The sequence below is a fragment of the Bombus fervidus genome, chromosome 9 (assembly GCF_041682495.2).
Source record: "Bombus fervidus isolate BK054 chromosome 9, iyBomFerv1, whole genome shotgun sequence".
Taxonomy (NCBI): Eukaryota; Metazoa; Arthropoda; class Insecta; order Hymenoptera; family Apidae; genus Bombus; species Bombus fervidus.
This window is the reverse complement of record NC_091525.1, coordinates 6,582,433-6,599,335: the sequence shown is the minus strand read 5'-3', so window position 1 is coordinate 6,599,335 and position 16,903 is coordinate 6,582,433. Positions and strand designations below refer to the sequence as shown.

General features: G+C 35.6%; 3 protein-coding genes across 3 annotated transcripts; all 3 read left to right on the top strand.

The window, feature by feature from the left end:
- Positions 1 to 1,405: 1,405 nt before the first annotated feature.
- Positions 1,406 to 8,968, top strand: LOC139991102 (uncharacterized). The gene is made up of 9 exons (XM_072010915.1): positions 1,406 to 1,521; positions 2,365 to 2,839; positions 3,468 to 3,698; positions 3,800 to 4,139; positions 5,792 to 5,856; positions 5,941 to 6,107; positions 6,759 to 7,088; positions 7,593 to 7,989; positions 8,396 to 8,968. The coding sequence occupies exons 1-9, from the start codon at positions 1,420 to 1,422 to the stop codon at positions 8,734 to 8,736; spliced, it is 2,448 nt and encodes an 815-aa protein (XP_071867016.1). The 5' UTR covers positions 1,406 to 1,419; the 3' UTR covers positions 8,737 to 8,968.
- Positions 8,969 to 9,358: 390 nt separating this feature from the next.
- On the top strand, positions 9,359 to 12,119 carry LOC139990728 (odorant receptor 4-like). The gene is made up of 4 exons (XM_072010199.1): positions 9,359 to 9,680; positions 10,220 to 10,694; positions 11,375 to 11,605; positions 11,707 to 12,119. The coding sequence occupies exons 1-4, from the start codon at positions 9,543 to 9,545 to the stop codon at positions 12,045 to 12,047; spliced, it is 1,185 nt and encodes a 394-aa protein (XP_071866300.1). The 5' UTR covers positions 9,359 to 9,542; the 3' UTR covers positions 12,048 to 12,119.
- A 1,144-nt stretch (positions 12,120 to 13,263) lies between these two features.
- Positions 13,264 to 16,290, top strand: LOC139990725 (odorant receptor Or2-like). Its single transcript, XM_072010197.1, has 4 exons — positions 13,264 to 13,651; positions 14,552 to 15,026; positions 15,559 to 15,789; positions 15,891 to 16,290. Exons 1-4 carry the CDS (start codon positions 13,451 to 13,453, stop codon positions 16,229 to 16,231), a joined length of 1,248 nt encoding a protein of 415 aa, XP_071866298.1. The 5' UTR covers positions 13,264 to 13,450; the 3' UTR covers positions 16,232 to 16,290.
- Positions 16,291 to 16,903: the final 613 nt, after the last annotated feature.

Below are 16,903 nucleotides of genomic sequence, written 5' to 3'. Positions count from 1 at the left end.
GCTCCCTCGTTGAGCACTCCATCGTCATCTCCCCCATTGCACTGGGGTGAGTTTCCCGCTTGGGGTTCTAGTGTTCCCCCTGACACATCGCGAAGTACGAGGAATTAATAATGTAACCTGTTCCATCGGATATTACTAATTCAATAATGGAATTTTTATATTCTTGATATCTTTCACATTATATATTTGCTAACGTAGTTGTGAGATTTTTCTGACTGAAATAACACCGAACACGATATAATTTGAATCACGTTTACAGATATGTAATAGATGAAAGAAATAAAGTTAAATTTACTAAATGAGCAAATATGCTCCGATATACGACGTGACTTATTTTACTCTAATTAAGAAATCCTCACAATTACACGGATAAAAGTTTTATTCGAGAAAAAAGAATTTAATATAACGTTTGTCTCACCGATTTTTTGATAATGTCGAATTTTTGCATCACTTTCTTTATCATTCGCCCTATCTTTTCCTACGTCCGGCGAAATAGCAGGCCGTATCTATTCGTAGCATTGATTGCTCCCTCGATGAACATTTGGCTTGCCTAATTTTGTTCGATTTTAGGATGTTGTGCAAAAGTTTACTACATTCCTTTGGAGAATTACGCTTGGCAACCTGTCGCGCAATAAAGGCAATGTTACTGCTACTCGACGAAGAAGAGCAACGAAATTTTCTCTTACGTAAAACTCAAACATTCACAAAAATAACTACGCACAAAGCATAATTTAGTCTGTTGACACTGAGTATACAATCGTTTGTATCAATGTATGCGAATAAATAAGTAATTTTAGTGCAATTTTGAAAAACACCGATCACGATCGTACCCTTTGTCTGCGTTGAGAATAATCGATTGCAATTTAGACGTTTTCAATTCTACCACTTTCCTTAGAAGAAAGGCTATCTTCTTACTATAAGAAAATAGATCATCGTTTTATGCGTTTACTTACATATCGCTACAACCCTATTCTAATAGTTTACTATGAAAGTTGAATATTCTTTGAAAATACAGACCAATTTTCGAAACACAACAAGTAGTTCAACAACTTGCTATGAAAGTTGAGCATTCTTTGAAAAGTTGAACTAATTTACAAACCGAATGGCTCTGTACGACAGGAAACGCGGTATTACTTGTACGGAAACTTGGCAATAAAGCATTTACGTACGAAGTAATAGCTTTCCCCTCCCCCACTGAATTTTCCATGAAATATGCAGGTAACGTAGAAATGATAACTTACTAAACGATGGATAATCGAGCAATTACAATAGAATAAAAGATAAACCGACAAACAGGGATATAATTTATTAGTATGCAGGAAGAAAGAATAGGATGGTATTCACGATAGCGTGGAACTGTTCGTCGATCATCATCTTGCAAGGATGAAGGCCTCATCGCGTAAAGACTTCGCTTACGCGATGACTCCGTTGAAGATTGTGTCGTGGCCTGTAGGTACCTGGCCTCTTCAAGACTACGACATCTTCTCAGCTATGCGTGGCACCATAGTGATCTTTCTTATGGTATGTAACTTTTTTGATACTGTTTCGATGTGAATATGTTTGCATTTCGTTATATAGAATCAAGAACAAAAATAAGTGGACAAACGAATGGAACTAATTTTAGTGTTATATATGTAACTATATTTTATTTTTTATTGTATATCATATAGTACATAGATTATTTAGCAAATAGTTAAAAGTGATATTTATATTTTTGTATAAACAAGCCATATCTGACGAAACAAAATTATTGTTTGCTTTTTCTTTCATAAGATTAGCTGAATATTTAACTAAACTTTAAATGTCAATTAAATACTCGGTGGAAGATTGTTTTTTTCAGAAAACACATTGACATTTCGGGAGAATATTTCGAGTTACCACAATACTTGTTTCTACTACCTGTCCATTTGCTTTTGTTCGAATGTGTTAAATAAACTTCCTGGAAGTCAAGTTAATGCGCTACATTTTTTGTTAATTCCACAATTTTACTATTACTCTACACTATTTACGTTCTTCTTGAAAGACAAATGACTTGTTCCTATAAATCTATTTGTATGAAGGAAATTATGCGAATAATAGTAAATTAAAAGGTAAATTTAAAAGAACTCATTTTTATGTCTTCATCGCACTCTTTACTTTCCAATATGTAGATTTAATCAGCTCAAATGCAGATGAGCAACTTTTCTTTCGCGCAACATCGCTACTATCGTATGCCTCTCTTCGTTTTCCTAGTTAAAAAATACGAAGGCAGAGATCTGATCTTAGCGAAATCACGCGAACGAAAGTCGTTTCTATGCATGCGGCGTCAATATGACTTTTGAGTAGCTGAAATTGACACGTTTTATAGTTGTCGTTCTTTCATAGATACTAATGCTAATGATCGTGCAAACGGAGATGTACTTCGACAGAAGCGATGCCGAAAAAAACCTTGACGCCCTACTATTAATTGCCTGCGGTATTTTGGCGGTGTCAAAGATTATGTGGTTTCGTATTCGACCAGCTGGTCTTATTTCGAATTTTACCTCGGCCGTCAAGGATTATAACGATTTGGAAGACCAAGAGAAACGGGCAATAATGAGGATGCACGCTTATATGGGCAGAGTGGTGTCTGGCAGTGTGATCATTTTCGCGTATGTTGCTACAGTTCTTTTCATGATTGTGCCTGTGCTAGCTGGTGTGGAAGAGGAAGATATATTTAACGTAACGGAGGAAAGTGCACCGGATTATCCTATGCCTTCGGAATATGTAATGGAACTTATAAAAATGCCGGATAATTTATACTTTATAGTTTTTATCATAGAGTGCCTGATGCGGCTATTAGTAAGCACTGGAAATCTAGGTAATGAATTTTCATATCAAATGAATCTATCACTGTCAGAAGCCACACTAATCGTTTCCATAAATTGAAATGTAAACGAGAGTGATAAGAATGAGCATGGTTTGTCAAAATTTGCATCGCAATTAACGATTATAACTCATTTGCTCTTAGCAATTAGAAAAGAGGTATTAGACGAATTTGCTTGATTTCATGTATTATAGTAGAATACATAATTCCGTATTAACAATCCTTTTGTATGTGAATGTGTGGAGCAAATATAAAGGTCAATGTTTTTGAGTCGAATGAAATGTTTCTTTTGTTCACATTGTCCCTTTATTGCAAATCATTGAAACTCCATACACCAAGATCTTTCACCACTTTATTTACATAGACATTGCATTTGGTGTCAAATATGAACCACCAATATTAGAATAACTGAATGCACATTATCAGAGAATTACACAGTTGGACTTGTACTTCTTGCGTATGTAGTGTGTTTACAACATCAGATGTTGAATACTAATCATTCAGTTTGAAAAATAAAATCGAGAACTTGGTTCAAAATGTTTGGCTTCTGATAGGCTCAAGTACCCATATTCGCTCTGAATAGCTCAAGAACGATGTTTATTTACTTTAAATCATGTACTAGGTAGTGATTCGTTGTTCTTCGGCATCACTTTTCATCTGTGCGGTCAAGTGGAAATTCTAAAGCTAGATTTCAACAGACTAGGCAACGAGAACGAAAGAACCATGGAACATTTCACCGTATTAATCAAGAGGCATATTTACTTACTAAATCTAGCCAAGATGCTGAACGAGACGATCAGCTCTATCTTAGTCGTGCAACTATTCGCGAGTTGTATACTTATTTGTACAACCGGTGAACATTCTTACCTCTTTTAGTGAAATGACACGAAGCCCGATGGCATACGTTTATTTAAGTACGACCAATGTGTTGGATTAATTTGCATCTGTTTTTAGGATTTCAATTTATTCTCGATCTGAGCGTTGGAAACATCGTCATGGCAACAAAAACATTTATAGTATTGAGCACTCTGTTGGTGCAATTGTTTGCATACAGCTACGTGGGCGAATATTTAAAGCTTCAAATGGAAGGCGTTGGTGACTCGGTGTATTTCTGCAGTTGGTACGATATACCGACAAGCATGGCAAAAGATATTATTTATGTCATTATGAAAAGTCAAGATCCAGTTTCCTTGAAGGCTGGCAAATTCTTCATCGTCAACATGGAAACGTACATGAGTATTCTGAAAACTTCGATGTCGTACCTTTCAGTACTTCGAGTAATGGTAAATGCTTGAAGTGGTATTAGTCTAATAAAGCACAATACAATAATAAATATTATACTTTTGATGATTCAATATTCATTTCAAATATTCAAAATCAAATTGGTTTGGAGCCGAATGTGCGCAGTAGATCGTCTCAGTAGACTGTTATAATCGATAATTCGTCCAATGGCCAATAGATGGTATTGCAGCGTCGTTTGTATGTAGCGTTCTGGATTAGCTACTATCGCATACCTACTTTATCGACATAGGGGAAAGATTTGAGTAGTCTTCACATTTCGATTTTTAGTAACAAATATCTATAGACTGTTCAACGAAACGAGAGAGTAGACATGAATAAAATGTGATCGATATGGCTGCAACTATTGGCTATATAATACAATGTATTATTTACATTTATATTACTTACTTACAGACTGACGATATCATCGAATAATGAGATCAAATTCGAGTAATGCCAATTTCAATTAACGATTATCTCCACTGCATGCTGCACTGTGTAACCGGTTCGAAATTGTATGGTCAGGTGCCAAGATTTCGATAATTTTAATTTTATTATCAACGCCTTAACACTCGTACCCGTGACACATAGAGTGCCACGAAACTGTATTTTAACGCTTATATAAACATTTTATGAATACTATGTGCTATACTTCCACATTCTGAAATTTCATTAATGCTGAAACGAGATTTGATTTTCATGATTATATTGGCAAAGTTTGAAACAGATCTTGGAATATATAGATGTACAAAATATATTTATTTTATGCTCAAGATGGCTATCTATGCTGTACTAATATCTTAGTAAATACATGTTTTCAATAAATGTAATTTCTACAATCATGCGTTATACCTGCTACAGTGCTAACGAAATTCCAAAATGTTTTATACAATGTTTTTCAAAATGTTTATAACAATTATAACACACACAAATGTTTTCTATGATAAGCATTCATAAGCATTCACTCTTACTTTGTTTCGAATTTTACCAATGTCATCATGATAACGAATGACCTAATGTAAATTGTCTAGCTAGCACAATTCTTTCTTGTATATTCCCCGCAATTTCGATAAAAACCTGGCAGTCAAGAGGATTAATAACTCACCCCTTAAATCACTCGTACAGCTGTTGAAGTAACTTCTCTCCAATTTCGATTGCGTTAAAAAATACGGTAACGTTTAGTTATACAGGCGTGCTGTTAAACTTGAAAAACACCATTGAGAGATCAGAATTCTTATTTCTAACTACTAATTATTTTGCTTCGTGAACTCCGATACTCGATGCGGAATACAGGAGTTTCGCTACGATGCACTAAGTTCTACAATGTCAAAATGTTCTTCTCTATTATCTTTACTGTTGTTCTTTTATCTCGCTTGATTTCTCATGAACAATGCACGATGTCTATTACGCAATTTGAATACTCGGCTCTACAATGTCACATAATGTTTTTTCTATATTAACTACATTCTTTGATCTCTTTTGATTTCTTCGAAACAACATGTCATGTCTGTGACTTCATTCGTCGCTTCGTTAATAATTAATAATATTCATGTTTGAGAAAACCATAAAGCTTCCGGAAACAGTTGCAACCACAGTCTTCTATCATCTGTTCTACCATCTTATTTCGGTTTGTTTCTCTACATTTTTTGTTATATGAAAATATAGGTTTGTTCAAACTCTCCTGAGTGCTGTATGCATGAATAATAGATCAAAGAAGAGAACGTATGCACGTAAGTGGGCGTAACTGTCTTCGTGTACGCGCCACGATAAATCATACGTCGAATCGAAATAAACGAAAGTAGTGTCATTGAAAGGCATACCTCACAGTAAAGTCTGTTTTCAAAAAATGCGCGAGAAGGTAGCAATCGAGGAGTACGTACGGAATTTTCTAGTGCAGGAGACGGTGTTGAAAGTAGTTGGTATTTGGCCCACGAGAAACGGATCCTCCTTTGGTCGCTGGATTTTTGCGATGATGACGCAAGTAAGTTTGAAAACGTAGTAAAGAACAGGCTTGGGCATTATTTAAATACAGTGGAGCTTCATTTATATGAACTTGTTGGGTACAAATAGTTTATATAATAGGAGTTCGCTGATTCTTTCTACTATCTGTGATTTTTTCTTCACATAGTCGGAGTTCATGTTCAAATTAGTAGATTCAAATAGCGAAAGTTAGTCTAATCAGTTAGTGATTAAAATTCAGTTGGAATAAGTGGGGTTTATCTAAACGAAACTGTAGAGCGAACAATAGAGCGTCGTTTATCAGAACAGGTCGGAGGACAATGTCATATGACTCAAATGTAATTGAAATTAAAACAATTGCACGAGCAAACGCCATTCCATTATAAAACGAATCGTCTGTATTATTTATGACTCGAATATATTCGAAACACAAAATTTGAAATTCAAATTAACATTAAAACGGAACTCACTTTACTTAAAAGAGCCCAATTAGGATAGAAAATTATTTGAAGATGATTACCTTAACCTTCACATGTGAAATGAAACTACTTTCCTTATGTTGTTTCTACAATAAAAATAATTTGTTATTTTTGTATCTTTGCCCAAGCCTGGTAAATAATCGTCGAATATCAGAGATCGGCTAGATCTTCCTAGGAATCCTTTCCGTAATTAGATCAGTACTATCTACAGCCTGTCTCTGGAAGTTTATCGTCACTGTCTCGACATCGACGACACGATGGATGCATTCGTCATGGATCTTTCTTCCATCGTCAGCCTCGCGAAACTATTCATCATGCGCCGGAATTCGAAGCACGCTTACGTTCTTATAAATTCAGTTCTGAAGGACTGGTCGGCTGTTAATGATTCTCGTCATGAAGATATTATGACAGAATACTATAAAAAAGGACGGATCGTTTCATTGACAATACTGTATCTCGGTTATGCTTCTGGATTGTCTTTCATCGTCAAAGCATTACCCTTTGGAGAGATTCTGCCGTTCAAGGTTCGATTAAATTCCACGTTAGACTGCAGATGTTTATGCAAACTCAGATAGTGAATTTAAATAGGGATTTGTATTATTCACTAATTGTTATAATAAACACTTTGGATGTTTTTATGTTCTTAAACATCATGTACACTCTGTATAAAAACACAGCCATAAATATTAGGACACCTTCTCGTTACACGTATTAAGAAATTACAATAAAATTTACTCTATTTCGTATTTTACATTGTAAGACATATTATATATAAAACATAAATAAACGACATAACGAATCTATAATAAAATACTTGAAAAATAAAAACAACCAAATACATGGAATTTGTACTAAATATTACCTAATGTCCTGATACTAATGGCCGCATGTGTGTATATTTTGGTATATTTGTAATATAGAAGTACATCGTATAAGAGAAATATAAAACTTCAAAGTGAAGATTATTTTTTCGCGTAAAATGATCGATTCCTAATTATTTAAATGTGACGTGCTTTACCTCTCTTTAGATGTTCCAAAACTCGGCGAATTCATCAGCAAATCTAAAAGGTTCCTTGGAAATGAATTATTTCCTGGCAAGCTATTGTGTGTTTGGCTCACTACCATTGCTCCAGCAGATCTGCGTATTGATATTGCAGGCAATGCACATTTTCGTCAACGCGGTTGCTCATTGCGCCAACGATGGATTATTCTTCAGCTTAACGATGCATCTCTGTGGCCAGTTCGAGGTTCTCAAGATGAATTTTACCAAGTTCGAGCTGCAGGAATTTGGCTGCCACAAAAAGCTTCGATTTCTCGTGAAACGACACTGTCAGCTCCTGATGCTGGCCAATGATCTCGAGCAAACCTTCAATATGATCATTCTTGTGCAGCTACTGATGAGCGCCTTATTAATTTGCGTCGAAGGTAAAAATATGATATTGTTACTTCCTCTTTACCCATTTTCTTCATTTTCTCTGTAATATGAAATTGATAGTATCATATATGACAATACAATGCACTGTCAACAACAGCAATACTGACGATTAAAATATAAGACCTGTACCAACAAAATTGAATTAGAAGATATACGAAATGATACAAAATTCAAAACGTAAACTCTAATCCACGTATTTTATAAGGAATTAAAAATCCCAACAATGCACCGGTGCAGATCTATAAAATTAATATGAAAAATCGCGTCATTTTGACCACGCCGCCACTTCTTCTGTTAAAAGATTAAATGGCTGGTTTTTTCTAAACCGTGTTAAATCAAATTCATGTAAAAACAGAGCGAAGAGTAATTAATACATTACTTTGATTATCATATCAGGTTTCGTGTTCCTGGTCTGTCTGGCCACGAGAGACAACTTCGGTGCATTGAAAAGCGTCGTTCTGATGGTGACGTTACTCATACAGCTGTACCTTTACGCCTATGCAGGTGACGTTCTCGAGTCTCGATCCACCGAGATCGCGCATGGTGTCTACGATTCGCCTTGGTATCAACCTCGAGGACACGTAGCAAGGGATTTGATGATGATAATCAACCGCGGACACAGATCGTACCACGTGACAGCTGGGAAATTCCTCTCGATGAACATATTCACATTCAAAGAAATTCTGAGGTCATCAGCTTCCTATTTGTCCGTTCTGAAAGTAATGATGGACACGTGAAAACCGATCGCGAGTGCTATGTATTTCTTTCGCGACCCTCGATACATCCCTCGCGTAACAAAAGCAATATTACTGTTATACGACGAGGAAGAGCAACGAAATATTCTCTTACGTAAGACTCAAACCTTCACAAACATACCTATGCACGAAGCATGCTATAATCTATTAATCATGAGTATACAATGGTTTGGATCAGTGTATGTGAATAAATAAGAATTTTTCCAGAGTGCAATTTTAAGACAAACTGATTACAAGCGTCCCATCGTTTGAGTTGAAAATAATCGATTGCAATTTACTCGTTTCAGTTCTTATACTTTCCTTAGAAGAAAGGGTATCTTTTTACTATAAGAAAATAGATCTTCGCTCTTTCCGTTCCTTTACATATCGCTGGAACCCTATTCTGATATTTAGCTGTGAAAGTTGAATAGTCTTTGACAATACAGACCAATTTTCAATACGCATGATCTTTTTAAGAATTTATCACATAAGTTGGATATTATCTATAAATACAGATCAATTTTTAAAACGGGTGGTGCTGTTCAACGGAAACCGTGGTGTTACCCGTACAGAAGCATAACAATAAAATATTCACCTATGAAGTAACTCCCCTCTCCCACTACAATTTTCTTGGAAATGTACAGTTGACGTGGAAGTGGTAACTTACTGAACGGTGGATAATAAAGCAATTACAGTAGAATAAAAGATAAACCGAGAAATAGAAACATAATTCGTAGACATGTGGAAAAAAGGAAAGGGAAAGTGTTCACGATTGCGTGGAGTTATTTGTCAATCTTCGTCCTGTCAGGATGAAAGCGTCGACGAGTAAGGACTTCGCTTACGCGATGACTCCGTTGAAGATTTTGTCGTGGCCTGTAGGTACCTGGCCTCTTCAAGATTACGATGTCTTCTCCGCTATACGTGCCATAATTGCGACTTTTTTTTTGGTATGAAACTTATACTATTATTCTGTTGCGAAGTTAACATGTGTGTTATCTACGCGAGAACAAGAATGAGTGGTCAAGTAGGTGGAATTAGTTCTAGGGTTATATGTACTTAAATTTTATATATCATCATAGTATACACATGGATTATTTAAAAAATAGTTGAAATGATATTTTCATTTTTACATAATCGAACTGTGTTTTATGAAAAAACACATACATATTTCCACCGTCTGTCAACTGACTTTTCTTTGAACACATTAAATGCACTTTCTAGAAGATCCGCATTGTTTCGCACCACTATTTGTGCTCATTATTGTTCTTTTTCCTGAGAAATAAATATTACTATAAATCAAGATTAGAACATTTTAGAAAAATTTAGGGCAAGGAAATTGTATAAACAACAGGAAATTTAAAGATAGATTGAAATAGCCAATGTTTCCAACATCATAAGCCTTTTTACTTTCCAATTTGTACACTTAATTAATATGGTTTCCGAACAGCTGAAATTGGCGCGTTTAAAGATTGCCGTTCTTTTGTAGCTGCTAATGGTAACTATCGTGCAATCGGAGATGTACTTAGACAACAGTGATGCCGAGAAAAATCTGGATGGTCTAGTATTCATTACCTGCGGCAGTTTAGCAGCGTCAAAGGTTATACAGTTTCGTATTCGGCCTGCTGCTCTTATCTCAAATTTTACGTCCGCGGCTGAGGATTATAACAAATTGCGGGACGAAGAGAAACGAGTGATAATGCGAAAACACGCTTATATGGCCAGAGTGGCCAGTGCCAGTATGATATTTTTCGCGTATTTCAGCTCGATTCTTTTCATAACTGTGCCAATGCTGGCTGAAGAGGAAGAGAAAGATATAGTTAACGTAACGGAGGAAAGTACATCGGAGTATCCTATACCTTCCGAAAATGTAATAGCACTCGTAAAAATACCGAAAAATTTATACTTCATTGTTTTTATCATAGAATACTTGATGCTGCTATTCACGAGCACTGGAAATCTAGGTAATGTATCGTCGTGTCTTACGAATTACTCATTGTCAGAAGCCACGCTAGTTAAATCCATAAATTGAAATGTAGCGATGAATGATAAGTAGAACATCATTTGTTAAAATGTACTTTGCCATTACAATTGTTTGGCTTTTGGCGATCGAAAGAGAAAGCATTAGACGAAACTCGAATGACTTATAGGGGAACGTAATCTGGCATTAATACTTTCTTTCTAGACGAATGTTATAGCAAAAATACGTAATGTGTGGTCAACTTCATTTTCTTAAATGGAATGAAATGCCTTGTTTTATTTACATTACACTAAACCGTTAAAACGTGATTCTCGATTTCTATTCGCCATTTCTCTTATCATACTTTGTACGAAAAATGAGCTGTCGACATTAGAATAACTGAAGGTATAGTCTGGTGTATGTAACGTACGCGTAATATATCCTGCGTTGAATGTGTGTTTCGTCCCATGCATGTCCAACACATGATTTATGAACATTGAATGTCTTCAATATTCCAAGAATTTGTGCTTTCGAAATGTTGAATAGAAATTATTCATTTTGGACTATCAAATTACGAACTGTATACCAAATGCAATTGATTGGCTTGGCTTCTGAAAGGATGAAATACCGATACTTGCTTGACAGTTTAAGAATCTTACTCATTTATTTTGAAATATAAATTAGGAAGCGATTCGTTGTTCTTTGGTATCATTTTTCACCTGTGCGGTCAGGTAGAAATTCTGAAACTAGATTTCCAGAGACTGAAAGATGAGAACGAAAGAACGAGGGAGCATTTCAATGTATTAACCAAGAGGCATATTTACTTAATTAACCTGGCCAATATGCTCAACGAGACGATCAGCTCTATCTTGGTTATGCAACTATTCACGAGTTGTATACTTATTTGTACAAGCGGTGAACATTCTTACCTCATTCGATAAAATGACACGAAGCCCGATGGCATAAGTTTATTTAAATACGATCAATATATTAGAATAATATGCATCTATTTTTAGGACTTCAATTTATTCTCGCTCTGAACATTGGAAACATCGTCATGGTTGTAAAAACATTCATAGTACTCAGCACTCTCATGGTACAATTGTTTGCATACAGTTACGTGGGCGAATATTTAAGGCGTCAAATGGAAGGCATCGGTGACTCGATGTATTTCTGCAACTGGTACGATATACCGAAAAGTGTGGCAAAAGATATTATTTATGTCATTATGAGAGCTCAAGAGCCAGTTTTCCTGAAGGCTGGAAAATTTTTTATTGTTAATATGGAAACGTACATGAGTATCATAAAAAATTCTATGTCATATCTTTCAGTTCTTCGAGTTATGGTAAGCGCTTGAGACTGTGTATAATATAAAAACCCAGAGAGTTATATTTATCTAATAAAGCTGAATAAAATATTTAATGTATTACTTTTGACCACTCAATATTCACTTCAAATATTCAAAATTAAGTTAGTCGAATGTGCGCAATAGATTCTCACTAGGCTGTTATAATCAATATTGCGTGCAATGACAAATAATGAATTATGTATATGTATATGTACGTACATATTTAAATACATAATACAGTTAAATTAGGAGACGTAGACGATTTGATAGCGTACTGAAAACGGTAATGGTGTTCCTTATAAAAGATGAAATATATAACTTATACTGCTTTCTATTACATTGAGTGGTCCGGAAATAATTAGCCACGAAGTCAAATATAATTAGTATATTACCTTGATCACCACATCAAGCTTCTTATTACTGGTCTGCCCGAACACGGATGACATCATCGGTCGTGCACTGAAAGCTATCAACCTGATGCTGAAGTTACCTATAAAGCTGCAGCCTTACGTTTACGCAGGCGACACTGTCGAGTCTCGATTTGAAGAAATCGCGCAATCCGCTTACAATTCGCACTAGTATGAACTTTGACAACAGTTGGCAAAGAACCGCGTACTGACAACGAATCACGAAAGCACCTGCCAGCCGGAAAATTCCATCAGATGAATACATTCGCGTTCAAAGAAATACTGAGAATATCAGCTTTCTATATGAGTGTTCTCAAAGTAATGATGAACACGTGAAAACCATTTGAGCATGAAAGGTACGTATTCTCTTCACCACCCACGGTACATCCCGCGTACAGGAAAAGTGATGCGACGAGGAAGAGCAACGAAATATTCTCTTACGTAAGACTCAAACTTTCATAAACGTACCTGCACACGAAGCATGCTGTAACATATCACACGTAAGTATACAATAAATTGGATCAGTGTATACACATAAATAAGAAATTTTCCAGAGTGTAATTTTCGGTCACGATCGCACCATTTGCTTGCGTTGAAAGTAATCGATTGCAATTTAGACGACTCAGTTCTTCCACTTTTCTTATAAGAAACGATACCCTCTTACTATAAGAAAATAGATCTTTGTTCTTTACATTTGCTTACACGTCGTTGAAACCCTAGCCTGACAGTTTCCGATGAAGGATGAATATCTTACGAAAACACAGATCAATTTTCGAAGCGAATGTATAGAATGTATATTTGCAACTTGCTATGAATGGCACTGGACGACAGAAGCAACGTATTAGTTATTAATCGTACAGGAACGTGGCAATAAAGTATTTACCTACAAAGTAATCCCACTAGAATTTTCTTGCGAATGTGCCTACTGAACGATAGATAATTGGGTGATTACAGTAGAATAAAAGATAAACCGAAACATAGAAATACAATTTGTGAGCATGAGGTATGGAAGAAAGGGTGCATATGCACGATTACGCGAAGTTACTTGTCGATCTTCGTGTTGTGAGCATGAAGGCGACGTTGAATGAAGATTTCGCTTACGCGATGACTCCGATGAAGATCTTGTCGTGGCCTGTTGGTACCTGGCCTCTTCAAGACTACAATATTTTTTCCGCCATGCGAGTCATAATCACGAGTTTTTTTTTGGTATGAAATTATTGCACTTCTGTGTCGATGTTAACATGTATGTATACTCGGAGACAAGAATTAAGTGAACAAATACGTGGAACTAGTCTTAGTGATATATAATTAAATTTTACTTATTATACACCGATGTGCAAAATTAAAGGAATACTCAATTTTCACCGAATTGATATTGAAAGTATTATGTATTATATGCAAGTATTATAAAATCGTAACAAGAAAGCATAAAGCAATCATTCTATGCTCATTTTAAATCAGTAAACCACTATTTTCAGAATCTTCCGGAATTTTTCCCACAGAGTTTCCTGTATCATGTGGTAGAGTAAGAAAGCGCAGCTGCTATCTTGTTTCGAATGTATTTCAAATTCAACAAATTCTACAGACGTTAAAAAATTTTGTTTAGAGTTAAAATGACATAATTTAACCGATAATTTGTGCGATGTTTTATTGAACTTTGAGTATGCAGCAGGCATTATAATAATAACGCAAGCTACTCCTCGTGGGGATTGCACAGTCGGATATTAAGTGTTCCTTTAATTTTGCATACCAGTGGATATTATTATAGTACAAAAATTATTTAATAGATAATTGAAATAGTTGAACATTTTTGTATAAACAAGATGAACTTATAGAAACTACATTGATACCAATTTCAACTACCTGCCCATATACTTTAGTCCGAACATGATAAGGAATCTTCCTAGAAAATTCGCAATCCGCACGACTCTTTGTAAATTTTATTATTACTGCACATTACTTGCGTTTTTCTTCACAAACAAATGATTTATTTCAATAAATTTGATTACGGCAAGGAAACTGTGTAAACAATAGTGAATGAAAAAGGAAATTAAAATGTGGTGGTAGGTGAAATTGGCGCGGTTTAAATTTGTCATTCTTTTATAGCTACTAATGCTAACGATCGTGCAGTCGGAGATGTATTTAGACAGCAACGACGCCGAGAAAAATCTTGACGCATTAGTAATACTAACCTGCGGCATTCTGGCGGTGTCAAAGGTCATTCGTTTTCGTATTCGGCCTGCTGCCCTTATCTCGAACTTTACGTCCGCGGTTGAGGATTATAACGAATTGAGGGACGAAGAGAAACGAGTGATAGTGCGAAAACACGCATATATGGCCAGAGCGGGTAGTGTCAGTATGATATTTTTCGCGTATTTCAGCTCGATTCTTTTCATAACTGTGCCAATGCTGGCTGAAGAGGAACAAAAAGATATACTTAACGTAACGGAGAAAAGTACATCGGAGTATCCCATACCTTCCGAAAATGTAATGGCACTAGTAAAAATACCGGATAATTTATACTTCATTGTTTTTATCATAGAATACTTGATGCTGCTATTTACCAGCACTGGAAATCTGGGTAATGTATCGTCTTGTCTTACGAATCAGTCACTATCAGAAGCCACGCTAGTTAAATCCATAAATTGAAATGTAGCGATGAATGATAAGTACGAACATCATTTTTTAAAATATACTTTGCCATTACAATTGCTTTGCTTTTGGCGATAGAAAGAGAAAGCATTAGACGAAACTCGAATGACTTATAGGGGAACGTAATCTGGCATTAATACTTTCTTTCTAGACAAATGTTATAGCAAAAATACGTAATGTGTGGTCAACTTCGTTTTCTTAAATGGAATGAAATGCCTTGTTTTTTTTACATTACACCAAACCGTTAAAACGTGATTTTTATTCGTCATCTCTCTTATCATATTTTGTACGCAGAATTTGCGCCTATGAAATGTTGAATAGAAATTATTCACTTTGGACAATTAAATTAAGAATTCCATACCAAATGCAGTTGATTGGCTTGGCTTCTGAGAGGCTGAAATATCGATACTTGTACAAGATAGTTTAAGAATCTTACTCATTTATTTTGAAATATATATTAGGAAGCGATTCGTTGTTTTTCGGTATCACTTTTCACCTGTGCGGTCAGGTAGAAATTCTGAAACTAGATTTCCAGAGACTGAAAGACGAGAGCGAAAAAACGAGAGAGCATTTCAACGTATTAACCAAGAGGCATATTTACTTAATTAACCTGGCCAATATGCTGACCGAGACCATCAGCTCTATCTTGGTTATGCAACTATTCACGAGTTGTATACTTATTTGTACAAGCGGTGAATATTCTTACCTCATTCGATAAAATGGCACGAAGCCTAATGGCATAAGTTTATTTAAATACGATCAACGTGTTGGGATAATTTGCATCTGTTTTTAGGACTTCAACTCATTATCGCTCTGAGCATTGGAAACATCGTCATGGTTGTAAAAATATTTATAGTACTCAGCGCTCTCATGGTACAATTGTTTTCATACAGTTACGTGGGCGAATATTTAAGGCGTCAAATGGAAGGCATCGGTGACTCGATGTATTTCTGCAACTGGTACGATATACCGAAAAGTGTGGCAAAAGATATTATTTATGTCATTATGAGAGCTCAAGATCCAGTTTTCCTGAAGGCAGGACAATTCCTTGTTGTTAATATGGAAACGTACACGAGTATCATAAAAACTTCGATGTCATATCTTTCAGTGCTTCGAGTTATGATAAAAACTTGAGGCTGTGTATAATATAGAAATCGAGGGAATTATATTTATCTAATAAAGCTAAATAAAATATTTAATGTATTACTTTTGATGATTCAATATTCATTTCAAGTATTCAAAGTTAGGTTTGTCGAATGTGCGCAATAGGTACTCACTAGGCTGTTATAGTCAACATTTCGTGCAATAAAAAATAATGAATTACGTACATATTTAAATACATAATACGGTTAAATTATGGTAGGAGATGTAGACGATTTGATAGCGTACTGAAAACAATAATGGTGCTCCTTATAAAAGATGAAATATATAACTTATACTGCTTTCTATTACATTGAGTGGTCCGGAAATAATTAGCCACGAAGTCAAATATAATTAGTATATTACCTTGATCACCACATCAAGCTTCTTATTACTGGTCTGCCCGAACACAGATGACATCATCGGTCGTGCACTGAAAGCTATCAACCTGATGCTGAAGTTACCTATAAAGCTGCAGCCTTACGTTTACGCAGGCGACACTGTCGAGTCTCGATTTGAAGAAATCGCGCAATCCGCTTACAGTTCGCACTAGTATGAACTTTGACAACAGTTGGCAAAGAACCGCGTACTGACAACGAATCACGAAAGCACCTGCCAGCCGGAAAATTCCATCAGATGAATACATTCGCGTTCAAAGAAATACTG